The sequence below is a fragment of the Salmo trutta genome, unplaced genomic scaffold, assembly GCF_901001165.1.
Source record: "Salmo trutta unplaced genomic scaffold, fSalTru1.1, whole genome shotgun sequence".
In the NCBI taxonomy this organism is placed as follows: domain Eukaryota; kingdom Metazoa; phylum Chordata; class Actinopteri; order Salmoniformes; family Salmonidae; genus Salmo; species Salmo trutta.
Window position 1 is genome coordinate 104,549 of NW_021822554.1, and position 23,934 is coordinate 128,482.

A 23,934-nucleotide genomic window follows, 5' to 3' on the forward strand; every position below is an offset into this window, starting at 1 on the left:
ATGCTCTTCCAAAGGCGATGTTCCTGCATTTGCGGTAAATGCTCGTTGGCTCAGACATGGGCCGCGTTAGAGAGCATCAAACCCGTCATAGAGAGGTGATCTACACACCACCAGGAACCTTCTCTCTGGGACCTGTTCCAACCTACATGCAGTGAAATACAACATAGCTGACTAGAACTAGGTAACTAGGAACAGGTCCCAGAGAGAAGGGTTCCTGGTGGTGTGTAGATCACCTCTCTCTAACACGGCCAATGTGGTTGCAGGGATTCTGTTTTTAAACAGTTCCATTCCATTAAACCCTGGTGGCAACAGACTGGCTTCAATGGCTCAACTGGTTAGTGCAGAGTTGACTATTCACCACCCGCCTGACTGCAATGTACTTAGTTGTAATTCAGTGTGTAGATGGAGTACAGACATTTAGTAGCATGGTACCATTTAATCAGACTTCTAGACGTTACTATGTCGTAGTTAATATCCACGTTTCACTTGCTGGTGATGAGGGTTAACTAGTTCCACAACTTACCACCAGGGGGCATTGGATGGCATTTAAACTGAGGTAGGAAGTAATTTATAATGTCTAGAACACCACACAGAGACAGAAAAGAATGGCAGATTATTTTATTGCACATAGTCTGACAGCTTGAATATAAAACTACTGTCCTGGGACTGATGCTCATGGACTGGAAATAACAGTATGCATGTAGTCTTGTGGTACCATGCCGGGGCCATGGTTTCCCACAGGGGCCACCCATACAATGTATAGACACACTACTGTAAGTTTGCTTTGGATAAAATACATCTAGGTACTTTTTATATTACAAATTAAATGTACCATGGTGGTACACTAACGTTGATAGAAATATGCTATGTAGAACAAACATGCAATAACATATACAATAAGGAATCACGTTGGCTCTATTTAGTGGTATTTCTATCTGCAACGTTCAATAACTGAACATGGCCCTGGTACAAGTATCAGTAGGTATTAATGACACACCTGACCAGTATTAGACCAGAAAAGGACAGATACCCACATACATACAGTGCATTTGGAAAGTATTCAGACACCTTTACTTTTTCCACATTTTGTTACATTTTTATTCTAAACTGTATTACTTTTCATCAATCTACACACAATACCCTGTAATGACAACCTGTTTTTGCTTTAAGACATTTATTACAAATAATTCCATAAGTATTCAAACTCTTTACTCAGTACTTTGTGGAAGCACCTTTGGCAGCGATTAAAGCCTCAAGTCTTCTTGAGTATGACGCTACAAGCTTGGCACACCTGTATTTGGGGAGTCTCTGCAGATCAAATGTATTTATATAGCCCTTTTTACATCAGCTGATATATCAAAGTGCTGTACAGAAACCCAGCCTAAAACCCCAAACAGCAAGCAATGCAGGTGTAGAAGCACGGTGGCTAGGAAAAACTCCCTAGAAAGGCCAGAACCTGGGAAGAAACCTAGAGAGGAACCAGGCTCTGAGGGGTGCAGATCCTCTCAAGCTCTGTCAGGTTGGATGGGGAGCGTCGCTGCACAGCTATTTTCAAGTCTCTCCAGAGATGTCCGATCAGGTTCAAGTCCGGGCTCTGGCTGGACCACTCAAGGACAGAGACTTTTGCGTTGTCTTGGCTGTGTGCTTAGGGTCGTTGTCGTGTTGGAAGGTGAACCTTCGCCCCAGTCTGAGGTCCTGTGTGCTCTGGAGCAGGTTCATGAAGGATCAGTCTGTACTTTGTTCTGTTAATCTTTGACTCCATCCTGACTAGTCTCCCACTCCCTGCTGCTGAAAAACATCCCCACAGCATGATGCTGCCACCACCATGCTTTACCATAGGGATGGTGTCATTCATGCCAATGAGTTCAATCTTGGTTATCATGGTCAGAGTCCTTTAGGCAAACTCCAAGCGGGCTGTCATGTGCCTTTTACTGAGGAGTGGCTTCAGTAAAACACCATAAACGCCTGATTGGTGGAGTGTTGCAGAGATGATTGTCCTTCAATCGCCACAGAGGAACTCTGTCAAATTGACCATCGGGTTCTTGGTCACCTCCCTGACCAAGGGCCTTCTCCCCCGATTGCTCAGTTTGGCCGGGCGACCACCTCTAGGAAGAGTCTTGGTGGTTCCAAACTTCTTCCATTTAAGAATGATGGAGGCCACTGTGTTCTTGGGGATCTTCAATGCTGCAGAAATGTTTAGATACCCTTCCCCAGATCTGAACCACGACACAATCCTGTCTCGGAGCTCTACGGACAATTCCATTGTCGTCAACTGTGGGACCTTTATATAGACAGGTGTGTGCCTTTCCAAATCATGTCCAATCAATGTAATTTACCACAGGTGGACTCCAATAAAGTTGTAGAAACATCTCAGTGGAAACCAGATGCACCTGAGCTCAATTTCAAGGCCCATAGCAAAGTATTGCTATCAATAAGGTATTTCTAAAAACCTGTTTTTGCTTTGTCTATTGTGGGGTATTGTGTGAAGATTAAATTAATCAATGTTTTTCCTCAATTTTTGAATAAGGCTGTAATGTAACAAAATGTGGAAAAAGTAAAGGTGTCTGAATACTTCCCGAATGCACTGTATACTTCAGAATATTTAGGCTAGTTAGCCGGCTAACTCCTTGATCCTGCTCTGTAGTATTACCCTGCTGAATTGAAGCAGCCCAGGACAAGTAGTACCATTGAGTTGACTAGTACAAACAGCAGGTAGGGTGCAGTCATCAGTGTCAAGAGGTACAACAACAGCACCTCTACCGTAGACAGGCACCATAGAGCCTAGTTTCAGCAGTCTGTCCATTCCTCTTGGTCTCTCCTTCATTCAGAGTGTTTTAGTCAATGAAAACATGACTTCTGAAAAGTAAGCTCACACCAGAGGGTAGTCTCCTCCCTCTTTCCCTCCTGTTCTCCAGTCATCATACCCCAGAGATGGGTTCGGACTCGGAGGGATAGTGGCGCTTCTGTTCCATCCCTCGTTCTGTTCCCTCCATCCCTCCTTCTGCCACTCCATCCTTCCATCCCTCGTTCTGCCACTCCATCCTTTGAATTGTCAATCAAGTGTCCATATGATCCTCTTCACTCCTCCTTTTTAAAGCTGAAGTCACACACCAGCGAGAGGTGATCGGAGGGGTAGTTGTACGACGGAAGCCTGTTAGGGCCAATCTGTTCCTCTGTAGGCATATCCAACACGGCGTCCACACGGAAAGCTTCTCTAGAGTACCAGATATAATCCAATGTGGTACAACATTCTCCAGTCGGTCGGATCTTCCACGTGGTGTAGGCCGGTTCCGAAAGCCCGTCCCGGCTTAACCGCTTATAGGCCGAGTCAAGGATCAACGGTGACGAGGCGAAACGTTGGTAGACGTCCTCGGAAGGCACAGCGTTGAAGTCCCCGCAGACAAGGACAGGGGTGTCTGGGGCGATGCCTATGGGACCCGAAGGACCCCCTGGTGATTGGGTGAGGGTGGTGAGGTTCCGGAGAAGGTCGGAACCCTGGGCGCTACGGAGACGTTCCCAGCCGCTCCGGGCTTTGAGGTGCGTCACGGCAACACACAGCCGCCGGCCTGTCACCCTGCAACGCAGCGTCGTGACGACCGCCACCTGTAGGGAAGACGATTGCATAAAACAGTTACGGTCTAGTCAGTATTTCTAACAATCTACACAAAAAGTAGCTGTCCAGGAGGAGGGTTGACCTCTCTTGCCTGTTATAAAATAGGATCCTGTTGGAATCCTTCATTCCTTGAGGTAATCTCTGTGCTTGGAAATCAGCGTTTCCATCATATTACGGTCAGACCAGTGATTACTTCAAAGAAGAAAGGACAGTTAAACTAGCATAGTTTTACAAACCTGGTTGGTGGGTATTAAAACGGCACACAGCCGGACATTCACACTATCCACCAAGTCAAACCGGGCTTCATCATAGAACAGAGCACACCCATCCGGACCGTTGTTGCCCTCCACATCCAAACACGGAGACCAGGGCTTGGGGCAGAAGTTGCCGCGGTAACCCAGGCTGGCCAGGATTGGCTGGAAGGTGTCGTAGTAGTGGTCGACTTCCTGTAGACACAGGATGTGAGGTCGGTAGGTGAGGATCTCTTCTAGGATGAGGTATTTACGCTCCGCCCAGTTCAGTGCTTCCAGGGGACAGTTGACGAAACTGTCCATCCCTTCACCTAGAGCTGGAGGGAGAGAATTCATCTGTCAGTCTATTCATCCATCTCACTGTCCTTGATGCCAATTAAAATGAGCCATAATATACCACTTAATAACCCTGAATTAGATGAAACGTTCATGATTATTTTTGCTAAAGAAAGGCTTCAATACAAAGAACATTTACCTTGAGCCAGAATGTTCCACTGCATAACCCTGATGGTCCTCTGGGTGGCACTGTTGTCCACTTCCTCCCTGTCCACCTCTCCCTCCCCGGGGCAGATGAAGGCTCTGAGGAGGCGAGGAGGCCTGTCCTGTAGAGCCTCCTCACACTCCCTCAGCAGCTCCAGGGGGTGCTCCGGGGGAGAGTGACACCCCTGGGAGGGCTGCTGGGGGTCCTGGTGATGGGCCAGCGGGGTGGTAGTGGTGCTGTTGTTGACTAGGGTCTGGGCCAGGGAGCTGTAGAGTCTACTGGCACCACTGCCCATTGGACAGACTGGAGAGAGAGAGAGGGGGGGTGTAGGGAGATAAACATTGGTGTTACAACAATAACATGATCATATGATATTTTACAGGACACTTTAGTCCAATACCAAGTTCCAAACTATTTTAACCACAACTCTCAGTGATCCCCACAACATAACCACACAAAGGGCCAACAAGGGTACCCCAAGGTTGATTCCATCCCAGAAATAGGTGTCAGTCTCTAGGGAGAAGTCCTGCTAACCCTGGGCCTCACTCCCCACGTGCCTGGTTCCTCACACTGTAACAGGGCCCAGTGTTGTACTGATCCATGTCTACTACTGTAGCAACACCAGCTGACACTTTTCCCTGCACACTGATCTTAGGTCAGTTTTCCCTCCAGCCCTTTATGGTTAAGGATTTGGGGAAGCTGATCCTAGATCTGTGCTTAAGGGTGACATTTATCTTCTCTCTCAATTCAGGGAGGATCCGACCAACCAAAACACACTAACCTAATCCCCTTGGTCAATCAGGAGTAAGTTCAAAGGTGAGATTGGGGTTGTTGCCAGGTGAAGGTAAAGGTCACCTATTGACTAGTCACTTGACTTGGAACAACATATTGACAACCTAGGCCTTTTTGTTTTCTACCTCAAATGGGTTGTTTTTTTGCCCTAGAAAATGTGTTTTTCATAGAACTATCTGAATAGGACATCTATGGGTGGACTATCGGACGGTGTGTGTTTTTGCAAGGCAAATTGTGTGTGTGTGGTTCAGTTCATGTGCGGATACAGAAAGACTGCTTGTTAGCTGGCTGATGAGCCTTACCTTGTCCTTGGACAACAACAGTAGCTCTGTGTGCTTTGAGGGAGGGAGTGTGTGTGTGTGTCATCTCTGGTTTCAGCCAGTCAGTGTATGTTTCCTTCCTCCAAAGTGTGTGTGTGTTCTTTTGGCTCCGTCTCTCTCTCTCCACTTTCAGTCGGTCAATATATATATATATATATATATATATATATATATATATAAATAATGTGTGTGTGTAGTATTTATTTCTCTGCTTTCAGTGTGTCAGTTCCTCTCTCTCAACTAGTCACATGCACCAGTGACCCTACAGCCCAGTTTGTAGTGACTGTGTGTGTGTGCGCGTGGACAGCAGTGTGCTGTGAGATAAACATGTCAGTGTCAGCTGGCTGTGTTCCTCTCTTTGCCCTCTCTGGACACATGAAGCAGTCAGGCTCAGTTTCTAGTAGGACTACATCTCCCAGCTCTCACATGAAGCAGTCAGGCTCAGTTTCTAGTAGGACTACATCTCCCAGCTCTCACATGAAGCAGTCAGGCTCAGTTTCTAGTAGGACTACATCTCCCAGCTCTCACATGAACCAGTCAGGCTCAGTTTCTAGTAGGACTACATCTCCCAGCTCTCACATGAACCAGTCAGGCTCAGTTTCTAGTAGGACTACATCTCCCAGCTCTCACATGAACCAGTCAGGCTCAGTTTCTAGTAGGACTACATCTCCCAGTAGGACTACATCTCCCAGCTCTCACATGAACTAGTAAGGCTCAGTTTCTAGTAGAACTACATCTCCCAGCTCTCGGTCTAATGGCAGCGTGTAGTTGGACTACCTCTCCCAGCTGTCAGCTCTGTCTAGTCTTCATTCTTTCTAAATTCTAGTTTAACCTCTGATGGCCTTCAGTTGAACTGGATTAGCCTCATCTAGTCCCCTGACAGTATCTCTCTGCCTCAATACTGATCTAGGGTCAGTATGGTTATTAACCTCATGAAGGTAAAGGGTTATGTCAGGGGAAGGGTGATCTGATCCTGGATCTGTGGTTAATGGAAACTACTGAGTATCTATGAATGGTGAATCAGCCCATATAAAAGGGGAAGGGTTAGCTGATCCTAACCGGTGTTTAGGCTCCTCATCTCAGTGCTAGAGGCGTCACTACAGACCCTGGTTTGATCCCAGGCTGTATCACAACCACTCGTGTTCGGGAGTCCCATAGGGCGGCGCACAATTGGCCCAGCGTTGTCCGGCTTAGGGGAGGGTTTGGCCGGGGTAGGCTGTCATTGTAAAATAAGAGTTTGTTCTTAACTGACTTGCCTAGTTAAATAAAGTTAAATAAAAAATAATAATGTATGAGTAAATCAAAACATAAAACTATTAGGTAGGTTACTAAGCAACAAACAAGAAGACCTTTTGTTGACATTACCACAAACTCCATCTCTGTGACAAGACCAATGGCCATCCAGAAACAGTCAGTGGCCAGCAGTTTTATTACCTGCTGTTTGTTCTATTGCAAACTCCTGATTTCTGACGATGTCATACTGGCCCATATGCCCTGACAATCTCATACTGGCCCATATGCCCCGACGATCTCATGCTGGCCCATATGCCCCGACGATCTCATGCTGGCCCATATGCCCCGACGATCTCATGCTGGCCCATATGCCCTGACGATCTCATGCTGGCCCATATGCCCCGACGATCTCATGCTGGCCCATATGCCCTGACGATCTCATACTGGCCCATATGCCCCGACGATCTCATGCTGGCCCATATGCCCCGACGATCTCATGCTGGCCCATATGCCCCGACGATCTCATGCTGGCCCATATGCCCCGACGATCTCATGCTGGCCCATATGCCCCGACGATCTCATGCTGGCCCATATGCCCCGACGATCTCATGCTGGCCCATATGCCCTGACGATCTCATGCTGGCCCATATGCCCTGACGATCTCATGCTGGCCCATATGCCCTGACGATCTCATGCTGGCCCATATGCCCTGACGATCTCATGCTGGCCCATATGCCCCGACGATCTCATGCTGGCCCATATGCCCTGACGATCTCATGCTGGCCCATATGCCCTGACGATCTCATGCTGGCCCATATGCCCTGACGATCTCATACTGGCCCATATGTCCAGAGGACCCACCACATGTCCAGAGGACCCACCACTGAGACCAGGACATGGCTGTTTCCCAGGGTGTGATGACCAGGTGCATGGTGTAAACCAGAGCTATGGTAACCAGGACATGGCTGTTTCCCAGGGTGTGATGACCAGGTGCATGGTGTAAACCAGAGCTATGGTAACCAGAACATGGCTGTTTCCCAGGGTGTGATGACCAGGTGCATGGTCTAAACCAGAGCTATGGTAACCAGGACATGGCTGTTTCCCAGGGTGTGATGACCAGGTGCATGGTGTAAACCAGAGCTATGGTAACCAGGTCAGACACAGTGATGGGATAAAGGTTGGCTTTAGCTCTTAAACAAATACTACACGTCGTCTACATTTTCAGTGTGTGTGTCGGTCGCTGACAAATGAACCACATGCATCATATGGATATTTTCCAACAGGACTCCTTATCTCTGACTCCTTATCTAAACACATCTGAATCACTACTGCACCTCGTTCTGAATGAATTCCCTCCATCTAGAAATGAATGAATTGCAGCTCTGAAGACTCATTATAGAAAGACAACAGAGCTTACATACAGAGATGTCACTAGCATACTAGTCCCTTGTTTCACCTTAACAGTGACCAAGACAGACAACTGTGTGCTTCCTAACCAACATAAAGGACGTTGTGTTGTCCCACTAGGGGCCCTAGCAAAGTCTGACCTTATTGGGTGAAACAGAACACCGGCACCCCTCCCCCAACGTCTCCCCCCTCAACCAAACAAGGATGAGACCACAACATCCCACTACCCATTCTACCCAAACACTAGGATACACACAACAATATGAAGGAGAATTCATCCATTACCTTACAACAACCAGTAGCTCCATAAGTTCAATAAACACCAGTGATACTTGCAAGCGCAGTGTACTGGTTTTTCCTTTCAATTTACTGCCAGATCATTCCCAGGCATCTGCAACAAGTCACCTCAGACGTGCGAGAGCCTTTCCCATTACAACGACCAATATCAACCTGCTAACGTAAGAGTTTAATAGAGATACCACAGTCATGCTCACCCATAGTTTCCATCATTATAGTCTCTTGTTTCCTTGTATGTCTGACTGACAGGCTTGAGAAAGAACGGTCAGTAAATGTGGCTGAACTTCTGATAAACACTTGATGTGTTGTCTCTCGTCAAGTGTGTGAGAGACGTACTCGCTGTGTTTCTGAGTGAGCTCAATGTTCACTACACCTTATAACCCAGAGGGAGGGAGGGAGGGAGGGAGGGAGAGAGAGAGAGAGAGAGAGGGAGGGAGAGAGGGAGGGAGGGAGAGATGAGGAGGGAGTGACGACAGCAGTCCGTATGAGGCGTCACTACAGATCATGTGCTTGGGGACAGGATATAATGCTGCACAATCTCAACCGCTGATTCACACACACAGGGTGTGTTCTTGTATAAACAGACGTACACATAGGGAGGGTTATTTCACCACACACACACACGCAAGGGTTGTGGTTTGGTTCATGACTAGAGTTAACGGAATCAATGGCAGTCATTAGCAAACAGCCACTTCAGTGTCACACACAGTTCCTCAATACGTCCATAGATAGAACGGTGTCACCAGATGCCCACAGACCTGTTGTATCTGCTCCTGACCAGAGATGATGTAGGAAAAACACATTCATGCATTTCCTTATTTAAATTATTCCACTTAATACTGGGTAACTGTCCTCTCCTCTCCTATCCTGTCTAACTGTCCTCTCCTGTCCTATCGTGGGTAACTGTCCTATCCTGTCCTCTCCTGTGTAACTGTCCTATCCTGTCCTCTCCTGTGTAGCTGTCCTCTCCTGTGTAGCTGTCCTCTCCTGTGTAGCTGTCCTGTCCTCATGTGTAGCTGTCCTGTCCTCATGTGTAGCTGTCCTGTCCTCATGTGTAGCTGTCCTGTCCTCATGTGTAGCTGTCCTGTCCTCATGTGTAGCTGTCCTGTCCTCATGTGTAGCTGTCCTGTCCTCATGTGTAGCTGTCCTGTCCTCTCATGTGTAGCTGTCCTGTCCTCTCATGTGTAGCTGTCCTGTCCTCTCATGTGTAGCTGTCCTGTCCTCTCATGTGTAGCTGTCCTGTCCTCTCATGTGTAGCTGTCCTGTCCTCTCATGTGTAGCTGTCCTGTACTCTCATGTGTAGCTGTCCTGTCCTCATGTGTAGCTGTCCTGTCCTCATGTGTAGCTGTCCTCATGTGTAGCTGTCCTCATGTGTAGCTGTCCTCCTGTGTAGCTGTCCTCTCCTGTGTAGCTGTCCTCTCCTGTGTAGCTGTCCTCTCCTGTGTAGCTGTCCTCTCCTGTGTAGCTGTCCTCTCCTGTGTAGCTGTCCTCTCCTGTGTAGCTGTCCTCTCCTGTGTAACTGTCCTCTCCTGTGTAACTGTCCTCTCCTGTGTAGCTGTCCTCTCCTGTGTAACTGCCCTATCCTGTGTAACTGTCCTCTCCTGTGTAACTGTCCTCTCCTCTGTGTTTACTGTATCCGTACATACGGTGTAAATTCTTCTGTCTATTGCCGGCAGCACCATTTCACCAAGCCAGATGGTATCAAGGAGATTCTGATATGGATGCCTACATGTGACAATGAATCAATGTTACTAAAAACAAGTCATGTTTTGATCTGCTCTCCACTGACTCGTAATATTTCCTAGGAATTGAGGAAGAAGAATGAAATATATACAGACAGGTCTGCACAAATGCAGAGGGCTGGTTTCCCAGACCCGTATTAAGGCCATATCATTGGGCCTTGAAGACTAATATATACAGACAGGTCTGCACAAATGCAGAGGGCTGGTTTCCCAGACCCGTATTAAGGCCATATCATTGGGCCTTGAAGACTAATATATACAGACAGGTCTGCACAAATGCAGAGGGCTGGTTTCCCAGACCCGTATTAAGGCCATATCATTGGGCCTTGAAGACTAAAAAGCTCAATGGAGATTCTTCATCCAAAGTGCTTTTAAAAAGGCCCAGTGCAGTCAAAATTCTGTTTTGTATCATATTGTACAACAGCTGATGAAACTAACATTGTAAAATTCTGACAGAATGTGATCAGTGTTATTTCCACGATAACAACACCCACCGTAGCACGCGCTCCAGCAGGTATATCTCACTGGTCATCATAACACCCACCCGTAGCACGCGCTCCAGCAGGTATATCTCACTGGTCATCATAACACCCACCCGTAGCACGCGCTCCAGCAGGTATATCTCACTGGTCATCATAACACCACCCACCCGTAGCACGCGCTCCAGCAGGTATATCTCACTGGTCATCATAACACCCACCCTTTACACGCGCTCCTGCAGGTATATCTCACTGGTCACCATAACACCACCCGTAGCACGCGCTCCAGCAGGTATATCTCAATGGTCATCATAACAACACCCACCCGTAGCACGCGCTCCAGCAGGTATATCTCACTGGTCACCATAACATCACCCGTAGCACGCGCTCCAGCAGGTATATCTCACTGGTCATCATAACACCCACCGTAGCACGCGCTCCAGCAGGTATATCTCACTGGTCATCATAACACCCACCCTTTACACGCGCTCCAGCAGGTATATCTCACTGGTCACCATAACATCACCCGTAGCACGCGCTCCAGCAGGTATATCTCACTGGTCACCATAACACCCAGCCGTAGCACGCGCTCCAGCAGGTATATCTCACTGGTCACCATAACATCACCCGTAGCACGCGCTCCAGCAGGTATATCTCACTGGTCACCATAACAACACCCACCCGTAGCACGCGCTCCAGCAGGTATATCTCACTGGTCATCATAACACCACCCACCCGTAGCACGCGCTCCAGCAGGTATATCTCACTGGTCATCATAACACCACCCACCCGTAGCACGCGCTCCAGCAGGTATATCTCACTGGTCATCATAACACCCACCCGTAGCACGCGCTCCAGCAGGTATATCTCACTGGTCATCATAACACCCACTAGTAGCACGCGCTCCAGCAGGTATATCTCACTGGTCACCATAACACCACCCACCCGTAGCATGCGCTCCAGCAGGTATATCTAACTGGTCACCATAACAACACCCACCCGTAGCACGCGCTCCAGCAGGTATATCTCACTGGTCATCATAACAACACCCACCCGTAGCACGCGCTCCAGCAGGTATCTCTCACTGGTCATCATAACACCCACCCGTAGCACGAGCTCCAGCAGGTATATCTCACTGGTCATCATAACAACACCCACCCGTAGCATGCGCTCCAGCAGGTATATCTAACTGGTCACCATAACAACACCCACCCGTAGCACGCGCTCCAGCAGGTATATCTAACTGGTCACCATAACAACACCCACCCGTAGCACGCGCTCCAGCAGGTATATCTCACTGGTCACCATAACACCACCCACCCGTAGCATGCGCTCCAGCAGGTATATCTAACTGGTCACCATAACAACACCCACCCGTAGCACGCGCTCCAGCAGGTATATCTCACTGGTCACCATAACACCACCCACCCGTAGCATGCGCTCCAGCAGGTATATCTCACTGGTCACCATAACAACACCCACCCGTAGCACGAGCTCCAGCAGGTATATCTCACTGGTCATCATAACAACACCCACCCGTAGCACGAGCTCCAGCAGGTATATCTCACTGGTCACCATAACAACACCCACCCGTAGCACGAGCTCCAGCAGGTATATCACACTGGTCACCATAACAACACCCACCCGTAGCACGCGCTCCAGCAGGTATATCACACTGGTCACCATAACAACACCCACCCGTAGCACGCGCTCCAGCAGGTATATCTCACTGGTCACCATAACAACACCCACCCGTAGCACGCGCTCCAGCAGGTATATCTCACTGGTCACCATAACACCCACCCGTAGCACGCGCTCCAGCAGGTATATCTCACTGGTCATCATAACACCCACCCTTTACACGCGCTCCAGCAGGTATATCTCACTGGTCACCATAACATCACCCGTAGCACGCGCTCCAGCAGGTATATCTCACTGGTCACCATAACACCCACCCGTAGCACGCGCTCCAGCAGGTATATCTCACTGGTCATCATAACACCCACCCTTTACACGCGCTCCAGCAGGTATAGCTCACTGGTCACCATAACAACACCCACCCGTAGCACGCGCTCCAGCAGGTATATCTCACTGGTCATCATAACACCCACCCGTAGCACGCGCTCCAGCAGGTATATCTCACTGGTCACCATAACAACACCCACCCGTAGCACGCGCTCCAGCAGGTATATCTCACTGGTCATCATAACACCCACCCGTAGCACGCGCTCCAGCAGGTATATCTCACTGGTCACCATAACACCCACCCGTAGCACGCGCTCCAGCAGGTATATCTCACTGGTCATCATAACACCCACCCGTAGCACGCGCTCCAGCAGGTATATCTCACTGGTCACCATAACAACACCCACCCGTAGCACGCGCTCCAGCAGGTATATCTCGCTGGTCACCATAACATCACCCACCCGTAGCACGCGCTCCAGCAGGTATATCTCACTGGTCATCATAACACCCACCCGTAGCACGCGCTCCAGCAGGTATATCTCACTGGTCACCATAACACCACCCACCCGTAGCACGCGCTCCAGCAGGTATATCTCACTGGTCACCATAACACCACCCACCCGTAGCACGCGCTCCAGCAGGTATATCTCACTGGTCACCATAACATCACCCGTAGCACGCGCTCCAGCAGGTATATCTCACTGGTCACCATAACAACACCCACCCGTAGCACGCACTCCAGCAGGTATATCTCACTGGTCATCATAACACCACCCACCCGTAGCACGCGCTCCAGCAGGTATATCTCACTGGTCACCATAACAACACCCACCCGTAGCACGCGCTCCAGCAGGTATATCTCACTGGTCATCATAACACCCACCATTAGCACGCGCTCCAGCAGGTATATCTCACTGGTCACCATAACAACACCCACCCGTAGCACGCGCTCCAGCAGGTATATCTCACTGGTCACCATAACACCACCCACCCGTAGCACGCGCTCCAGCAGGTATATCTCACTGGTCACCATAACACCCACCCGTAGCACGCGCTCCAGCAGGTATATCTCACTGGTCACCATAACACCACCCACCCGTAGCACGCGCTCCAGCAGGTATATCTCACTGGTCATCATAACACCCACCCGTAGCACGCGCTCCAGCAGGTAAATCTCACTGGTCACCATAACACCCACCCGTAGCACGCGCTCCAGCAGGTATATCTCACTGGTCACCATAACACCACCCACCCGTAGCACGCGCTCCAGCAGGTATATCTCACTGGTCACCATAACACCCACCCACCCGTAGCACGCGCTCCAGCAGGTATATCTCACTGGTCACCATAACACCACCCACCCGTAGCACGCACTCCAGCAGGTATATCTCACTGGTCATCATAACACCCACCAGTAGCACGCGCTCCAGCAGGTATATCTCACTGGTCATCATAACAAAACCCACCCGTAGCACGCGCTCCAGCAGGTATATCTCACTGGTCATCATAACACCACCCACCCGTAGCACGCGCTCCAGCAGGTATATCTCACTGGTCACCATAACAACACCCACCCGTAGCACGCGCTCCAGCAGGTATATCTCACTGGTCACCATAACAACACCCACCCGTAGCACGCGCTCCAGCAGGTATATCTCACTGGTCACCATAACAACACCCACCCGTAGCACGCGCTCCAGCAGGTATATCTCACTGGTCACCATAACAACACCCACCCGTAGCACGCGCTCCAGCAGGTATATCTCACTGGTCACCATAACAACACCCACCCGTAACACGCGCTCCAGCAGGTATATCTCAATGGTCATCATAACAACACCCACCCGTAGCACGCGCTCCAGCAGGTATATCTCACTGGTCATCATAACACCCACCCGTAGCACGCGCTCCAGCAGGTATATCTCACTGGTTACCATAACAACACCCACCCGTAGCACGCGCTCCAGCAGGTATATCTCACTGGTCATCCACAAAGCCAACACCTCCTTTGGCAGTCTTTCCTTCCAGTTCTCTGCTGCCAATGACTGGAACGAACTGCAAAAATCGCTTAATGTGGAGACATATTTCCCTCACTAACTTTAAACATCAGCTATCTGAGCAGCTAATCGATCACTGCAGCTGTACATAGTCCATCTGTAAACAGCCCACCCAATCTACCTACCTCATCCCCATATTGTTTTTTTTTCTTCTGTACACCAGTATTTCTACTTGCTCATCATCATCTGTTCATCTATCACTCCAGTGTTAATCTGCTAAATTGTAATTACTTCTCTACTATGGCCTATTTATTGCCTTACCTCCTCACGCCATTTGCACACACTGTATATAGATTTTATTTTTCTCTACTGTATTATTGACTGTACTCTTGTTTATTCCATGTGTAACTCTGTGTTGTTGTTTGTGTCGCACTGCTTTGCTTTATCTTGGCCAGGTCACAGTTGTAAATTAAAACTTGTTCTCAACTGGCCTACCTGGTTAAATAAAGGTGAAATAATAATACAAATCGTTGCTGGTTGAAAATACAACACAGGACCTTCTAAACAGCAGGTTTCGGCTTGTCTGGTGACATCACCAGGCAGTACAAGTTAATAGACCAATAACAAAGAGTTCCATACCTCTCTGCCAATAAAAAGGTAGTGTTGAAGTTAAATATCCCTCCCATTAGGTCACTCCCTCAGAACGCTCCCAGGCAGTCTTAGCAATACTCCTGCTTGAGACATTTCTTTTAGGAGAAAACTATTACAGTAAGGAACTTAATTGTTACCCAGAAAGGATTTGATATTAGGATAATAACGGCATCATTGGGCCTTTAAGTCCAGGACTAGGCTTAATATGTGTCTGGGAAACCAGCCCAGAGTGTATAGGGCTAGGGATTGGTTTGGGGATTGATTTGGGACTGGGCAGCTGTATTCAGGATATGACCAACAACCACATTGACCTACTTCAATGACTGTCTGGATTGTTCATTTGTTTACGTGATGTAGTTTTTCAGATGTCATGTTGTGTTAACGGAGAGAAGGGCAAATCAGAGCAGTAGACAGACATATCAGAGCAGTAGACAGACAGACAGAAGGGCAAATCAGAGCAGTAGACAGACATACAGACAGACAGAAGGGCAAATCAGAGCAGTAGACAGAAGGGCATATCAGAGCAGTAGACAGACAGACAGACAGACAGAAGGGCAAATCAGAGCAGTAGACAGACAGACAGAAGGGCATATCAGAGCAGTAGACAGACAGAAGGCCATATCAGAGCAGTAGACAGAGACAGACAGAAGGGCATATCAGAGCAGTAGACAGACAGAAGGGCTTATCAGAGCAGTAGACAGAGACAGACAGAAGGGCATATCAGAGCAGTAGACAGAGACAGACAGAAGGGCATATCAGAGCAGTAGACAGAGACAGACAGAAGGGCAAATCAGAGCAGTAGACAGACAGAAGGGCATATCTGAGCAGTAGACAGACAGACAGAAGGGCATATCTGAGCAGTAGACAGACAGAAGGGCAAATCTGAGCAGTAGACAGAGACAGACAGAAGGGCATATCAGAGCAGTAGACAGACAGATAGAGAAGGGCATATAAGAGCAGTAGACAGACAGATAGAGAAGGGCATATCAGAGAAGACAGTGTGAGAAGGTTACATCAGAGAAGCAGAGGGGATGGAACACACAGTACACTGCCAGGGTGGAAATGTCAATGTGTCACGCACGGATAAAGTGACACTGTCTGAGTGAACATCTCTGAGACGGTGTATGTGTACTGTGTGTGCCTGTGAGAGAGAGAGTACATACCTGTGTCCTTCACTCAAATGCCAGACAATTTTCCACTGGCTTACCTGCTCATGTCATATCTATACTACTTGGCCCTAATATAGAAGTTAATAGACCAATTAACTCATATATACATACACTTGAAGTCGGAAGTTAACATACACCTTAACCAAATACATTTAAACTCAGTTTTTCACAATTCCTAATATTTAATCCTAGTAAGAATTCCCCGTCTTAGGTCAGTTAGGATCACCACTTTATTTTAAGAATGTGAAATGTCAGAATAATAGTAGAGAGAATGATTAATTTCAGCTTTTATTTCTTTCATCACATTCCCAGCGGGTCAGAAGTTAACATACACTCAATTAGTATTTGGTAGCATTGCCTTTAAATTGTTTAACTTGGGTCAAACGTTTCAGGTAGCCTTCAACAAAGCTTCCCACAATAAGTTGGGTGAATTTTGGCCCATTCCTCCTGACCGAGCTGGTGTAACTGAGTCAGGTTTGTAGGCCTCCTTGCTCGCACACACTTTTTCAGTTCTGCCCACATATTTTCAATAGGATTGAGGTCAGGGCTTTGTGATAGCCACTCCAATACCTTGACTTTGATGTCCTTAAGCCATTTTGCCACAACTTTGGAAGTATGCTTGGGGTCATTGTCCATTTGGAAGACCCATTTGCGACCAAGCTTTAACTTCCTGACTGATGTCTTGATGTTGCTTCAATATATCCACACAATTTCCCTTCCTCATGATGCCATCTATTTTGTGAAGTGCACCAGTCCCTCCTGGAGCAAAGCACCCCCACAACATGATGCTGCCACCCCCATGCTTCACGGTTGGGATGGTGTTCTTCGGCTTGCAAGCATCCCCCTTTTTCCTCCAAACATAACGATGGTCATTATGGCCAAAAAGTTATATTTTTGTTTCATCAGACCAGAGGACATTTCTCCAAAAAGTACAATCTTTGTCCCCATGTGCAGTTGCAAACTGTAGTCTGGCTTTTTTTAATGGTGGTTTGGAGCAGTGGCTTCTTCCTTGCTGTGCGGCCTTTCAGGTTATGTCGATATAGGACCCGTTTTACAGTGGATATAGATACCTTTGTAGCTGTTTCCTCCAGCATCTTCACAAGGTCCTTTGCCTTTGTTCTGGGATTGATTTGCACTTTTCGCACCAAAGTACGTTAATCTCTAAGAGACAGAACGCGTCTCCTTCCTGAGTGGTATGATGGCTGCATGGTCCCATGGTGTTTATACTTGCGTACTATTGTTTGTACAGATGAACGTAATGGAATATCTACATAGGCGTACAGAGGCCCATTATCAGCAACCATCACTCCTGTGTTCCAATGGCACGTTGTATTAGCTAATCCAAGTTTATAATTTTAAAAAGGCTAATTGATCATTAGAAAACCTTTTTGCAATTATGTTAGCACAGCTGAAAACTGTTCTAATTAAAGAAGCAATAAAACTGGCCTTCTTTAGACTAGTTGAGTTTCTGAAGCATCAACATTTGTGGGTTCGATTACAGTCTCAAAATTGCCAGAAACAAAATAACTTTCTTCAGAAACTCGTAAGTCTATTCTTGTTCTGGGAAATTAAGACTATTCCATGCGAGAAATTGCCAAGAACCTGAAGATCTTGTATAACGCTGTGTACTACTCCCTTCACAGAACAGTGAAAACTGTCTCTAACCAGAACAGAAAGAGAACAACTGAGCAAGAAGAAAAGTACATTAGAGTGTCTAGTTTGAGAAACAGACGCCTCACACAGTCATCAACTGGCAGCTTCATTAAATGGTACCCGCAAAACACCAGTCTCAACATCAACAGTGAAGAGGCGACTCCGGGATCCTGGCCTTCTAGGTAGAGTTCCTCTGTCCAGTGTCAGTGTACTTTTTGCCCATCTTAATCTTTTCTATTTATTGGCCAGTCTGAGATATGTCTTTTTCTTTGCAACTGCCAAGAAGGCCAGCATCTCGAAGTCACCTCGTCACTGTTGAGACTGGTGTTTTGCGGGTACTACTTAATGAAGCTGCCAGTTACCTAGACTACATACATGCATACAACTAGCTCTAGACTACACCCATCTATACCACTAGGCCCTAGATATAACTAGACTACACCCATCTATACCGCTAGACCCTAGATATAACTAGACCCATCTATACCGCTAGGCCCTAGATATAACTAGACTATACCCATCTATACCGCTAGACTACACCCATCTATACCACTAGGCCCTAGATATAGCTAGACTACACCCATCTATACCACTAGGCCCTAGATATAGCTAAACTACACCCATCTATACCATTAGGCCCTAGATATAGCTAGACTACACACATCTATACCACTAGGCCCTAGATATAGCTAGACTACACCCATCTATAGCGCTAGACTACACCCATCTATACCACAAGGCCCTAGATATAGCTAGACTACACCCATCTATACCACTAGGCCCTAGATATAACTAGACTACACCCATCTATACCACTAGGCCCTAGATATAACTAGACTACACCCATCTATACCGCTAGGCCCTAGATATAACTAGACTACGCCCATCTATACCACTAGGCCCTAGATATAACTAGACTACACCCATCTATACCGCTAGACTACACCCATCTACACTACACCCATCTATACCACTAGGCTACACCCATCTATACTACACCCATCTATACCGCTAGGCCCTAGATATAACTAGACTACACCTATCTATACCACTAGGCCCTAGATATAACTAGACTACACCCATCTATACCACTAGGCCCTAGATATAACTAGACTACACCCATCTATACCACTAGGCCCTAGATATAACTAGACTACACCCATCTATACCACTAGGCCCTAGATATAACTAGACTACACCCATCTATACCACTAGGCCCTAGATATAACTAGACTACACCCATCTATACCGCTAGGCCCTAGATATAACTAGACTACACCCATCTATACCACTAGGCCCTAGATATAGCTAGACTACACCCATCTATCACTAGGTCCTAGATATAGACTACACCCATCTATACCACTATGCCCTAGATATAACTAGACTACACCCATCTATACCGCTAGGCCCTAGATATAGCTAGACTACACCCATCTATACCACTAGGCCCTAGATATAACTAGACTACACCCATCGATCACTAGGCCCTAGATATAACTAGACTATACCCATCTATACCACTAGGCCCTAGATATAACTAGACTACACCCATCTATACCGCTAGACTACACCCATCTATACCACTAGGCCCTAGATAACTAGACTACACCCATCTATACCGCTAGGCCCTAGATATAACTAGACTACACCCATCTATACCGCTAGGCCCTAGATATAACTAGACTACACCCATCTATACCACTAGGCCCTAGATATAACTAGACTACACCCATCTATACCACTAGGCCCTAGATATAACTAGACTACACCCATCTATACCGCTAGACTACACCCATCTATACCACTAGGCCCTAGATATAGCTAGACTACACCCATCTATACCACTAGGCCCTAGATATAACTAGACTACACCCATCTATACCACTATGCCCTAGATATAACTAGACTACACCCATCGATCACTAGGCCCTAGATATAACTAGACTACACCCATCTATACCACCAGGCCCTAGATATAACTAGACTACACCCATCTATACCGCTAGACTACACCCATCTATACCACTAGGCCCTAGATATAACTAGACTACCCCCATCTATACCGCTAGACTACACCCATCTATACCACTAGGCCCTAGATATAGCTAGACTACACCCATCTATCACTAGGTCCTAGATATAGACTACACCCATCTATACCACAAGGCCCTAGCTATAACTAGACTACACCCATTTATACCGCTAGGCCCTAGATATAGCTAGACTACACCCATCTATACCACTAGGCCCTAGATATAGCTAGACTACACCCATCTATACCGCTAGGCTACACCCATCTATACCGCTAGGCCCTAGATATAACTAGACTACACCCATTTATACCGCTAGGCCCTAGATATAGCTAGACTACACCCATCTATACCACTAGGCCCTAGATATAGCTAGACTACACCCATCTATACCACTAGGCCCTAGATATAACTAGACCCATCTATACCACTAGGCCCTAGATATAGCTAGACTACACCCATCTATACCGCTAGGCCCTAGATATATCTATACCACTAGGCCCTAGATATAGCTAGACTACACCCATCTATACCACTAGGCCCTAGATATATCTATACCACTAGGCCCTAGATATAGCTAGACTACACCCATCTATACCGCTAGGCCCTAGATATAGCTAGACTACACCCATCTATACCGCTAGGCCCTAGATATAGCTAGACTACACCCATCTATACCACTAGGCCCTAGATATAGCTAGACTACACCCATCTATACCGCTAGGCCCTAGATATATCTATACCACTAGGCCCTAGATATAGCTAGACTACACCCATCTATACCACTAGGCCCTAGATATATCTAGACTACACCCATCTATACCGCTAGGCCCAAGATATAACTAGACTACACCCATCTATACCGCTAGACTACACCCATCTATACCACTAGGCCCTAGATATAACTAGACTACACCCATCTATACCGCTAGGCCCTAGATATAACTAGACTACACCCATCTATACCGCTAGGCCCTAGATATAACTAGACTACATCGATCACTAGGCCCTAGATATAGCTAGACTACACCCATCTATACCACTAGGCCCTAGATATAACTAGACTACACCCATCTATCACTAGGTCCTAGATATAGACTACACCCATCTATACCGCAAGGCCCTAGATATAGCTAGACTACACCCATCTATACCACTAGGCCCTAGATATAACTAGACTACACCCATCGATCACTAGGCCCTAGATATAACTAGACTACACCCATCTATACCACTAGGCCCTAGATATAACTAGACTACACCCATCTATACCGCTAGGCTACACCCATCTATACCGCTAGGCCCTAGATATAACTAAACTACACCCATCTATACCGCTAGACCCTAGATATAGCTAGACTACACCCATCTATACCGCTAGGCCCTAGATATATCTATACCACTAGGCCCTAGATATAGCTAGACTACACCCATCTATACCACTAGGTCCTAGATATAGCTAGACTACACCCATCTATACCACTAGGCCCTAGATATATCTATACCACTAGGCCCTAGATATAGCTAGACTACACCCATCTATACCGCTAGGCCCTAGATATATCTATACCACTAGGCCCTAGATATAGCTAGACTACACCCATCTATACCACTAGGCCCTAGATATAGCTAGACTACACCCATCTATACCACTAGGCCCTAGATATAACTAGACTACACCCATCTATACCACTAGGCCCTAGATATAGCTAGACTACACCCATCTATACCACTAGGCCCTAGATATAGCTAGACTACACCCATCTATACCACTAGGCCCAAGATATAGCTAGACTACACCCATCTATACCACTAGGCCCTAGATAACTAGACTACACCCATCTATACCGCTAGGCCCTAGATATAGCTAGACTACACCCATCTATACCACTAGGCCCTAGATATAGCTAGACTACACCCATCTATACCGCTAGGCCCTAGATATAACTACACCCATCTATACCGCTAGGCCCTAGATATAGCTAGACTACACCCTTAGGACCAAATGTTGGCTGGCCATATTAATTATGGTTAACACTGATACTGCTTGACTGCCCACACAGAACTCAATGTTTCTTGTAGTGACACGTGATGTGAGAGATACTCAAGTTCCCAAATCCACTCTACAATCATGACAACCAGTCGGCCCGGCAACCTAGAGGTAATACTAGGTCCGTCCATCTCACACCAGGTCTCATACCTACAGAGAACAGGATGTCAGTCTAAGAAGGATGTCTTAGCTGTTCCATCCATTGTCTACAAAACAAACATTCCGGCTATGCTGTAGAATTCCAGAATAGAGCACTGCTGGGAATGTCTTCTGAAATCAAATACACTGCACTCCATTCTACAATACAGGTTTCCAAAACATAACCACTACAGATGTATTAAAACATAACTAATCCTCTGCTAGATTACACAACAGCTGCCTCAGATACACAGACATGGTGTGCCATCGCCTAGCTCTGGCTAACAGGCAGGCTTGAACAGGCCTGTTACTAACTGGGAGGGAACCAAAATATGTTCTGATTACTCAACCGTTACATAGCCCTCTATAAAAAGGACCAGAGCCAACAGGAGGCTGGGTATCAACCCAGTAACACAGCTAGCAGGTCTCTACTGGAGCACGGTGAGGGACGGGCCCAGTAACACAGCTAGCAGGTCTCTACTGGAGCACGGTGAGGGACGGGCCCAGTAACACAGCTGGCAGGTCTCTACTGGAGCACGGTGAGGGACGGGCCCAGTAACACAGCTGGCAGGTCTCTACTGGAGCACGGTGAGGGACGGGCCCAGTAACGCAGCTAGCAGGTCTCTACTGGAGCACGGTGAGGGACGGGCCCAGTAACGCAGCTAGCAGGTCTCTACTGGAGCACGGTGAGGGACGGGCCCAGTAACACAGCTAGCAGGTCTCTACTGGAGCACGGTGAGGGACGGGCCCAGTAACACAGCTAGCAGGGCTCTACTGGAGCACGGTGAGGGACGGGCCCAGTAACGCAGCTAGCAGGTCTCTACTGGAGCACGGTGAGGGACGGGCCCAGTAACACAGCTAGCAGGTCTCCAAAACCTTTAATTGTAACCTCTGGTCTAGTTGTTCTACAAAAGGGCCAGATCAGCCCCCTACAGCGTTTCCACTGGGTGATCTAGACATCTGCCAGATCAGCCCCCTACAGCGTTTCCACTGGGTGATCTAGACATCTGCCAGATCAGCGTTTCCACTGGGTGATCTAGACATCTGCCAGATCAGCCCCCTACAGCGTTTCCACTGGGTGATCTAGACATCTGCCAGATCAGCCCCCTACAGCGTTTCCACTGGGTGATCTAGACATCTGCCAGATCAGCGTTTCCACTGGGTGATCTAGACATCTGCCAGATCAGCCTCCTACAGCGTTTCCACTGGGTGATCTAGACATCTGCCAGATCAGCCTCCTACAGCGTTTCCACTGGGTGATCTAGACATCTGCCAGATCAGCCGCCTACAGCGTTTCCACTGGGTGATCTAGACATCTGCCAGATCAGCCTCCTACAGCGTTTCCACTGGGTGATCTAGACATCTGCCAGATCAGCCTCCTACAGCGTTTCCACTGGGTGATCTAGACATCTGCCAGATCAGCCTCCTACAGCGTTTCCACTGGGTGATCTAGACATCTGCCAGATCAGCCTCCTACAGCGTTTCCACTGGGTGATCTAGACATCTGCCAGATCAGCCTCCTACAGCGTTTCCACTGGGTGATCTAGACATCTGCCAGATCAGCCTCCTACAGCGTTTCCACTGGGTGATCTAGACATCTGCCAGATCAGCCTCCTACAGCGTTTCCACTGGGTGATCTAGACATCTGCCAGATTAGCCTCCT

The 23,934-nt window shown here is 47.7% G+C and overlaps 1 protein-coding gene across 4 annotated transcripts in view; it reads right to left on the reverse strand.

Moving 5' to 3' along the window:
- Positions 1-2,966: 2,966 nt before the first annotated feature.
- The window catches only part of LOC115182606 (nocturnin), a 28,977-nt gene continuing 8,009 nt past the window's right edge, over positions 2,967-23,934 (reverse strand). For 2 of the 4 annotated variants that reach the window (XM_029744144.1, XM_029744147.1), the window contains exons 2-4: positions 4,340-4,648; positions 3,850-4,181; positions 2,967-3,603 (exon numbers count right to left, since the gene is read on the reverse strand). In XM_029744144.1, the coding sequence (XP_029600004.1) occupies positions 3,079-3,603; positions 3,850-4,181; positions 4,340-4,648 (1,166 nt within the window). In that variant the 3' untranslated portion in view covers positions 2,967-3,078. Of the gene's footprint in view, positions 3,604-3,849; positions 4,182-4,339; positions 4,649-5,439; positions 5,536-8,591; positions 8,792-23,934 lie in introns of those variants that run through there. The other 2 variants (XM_029744146.1, XM_029744145.1) reach the window with 2 other exon arrangements.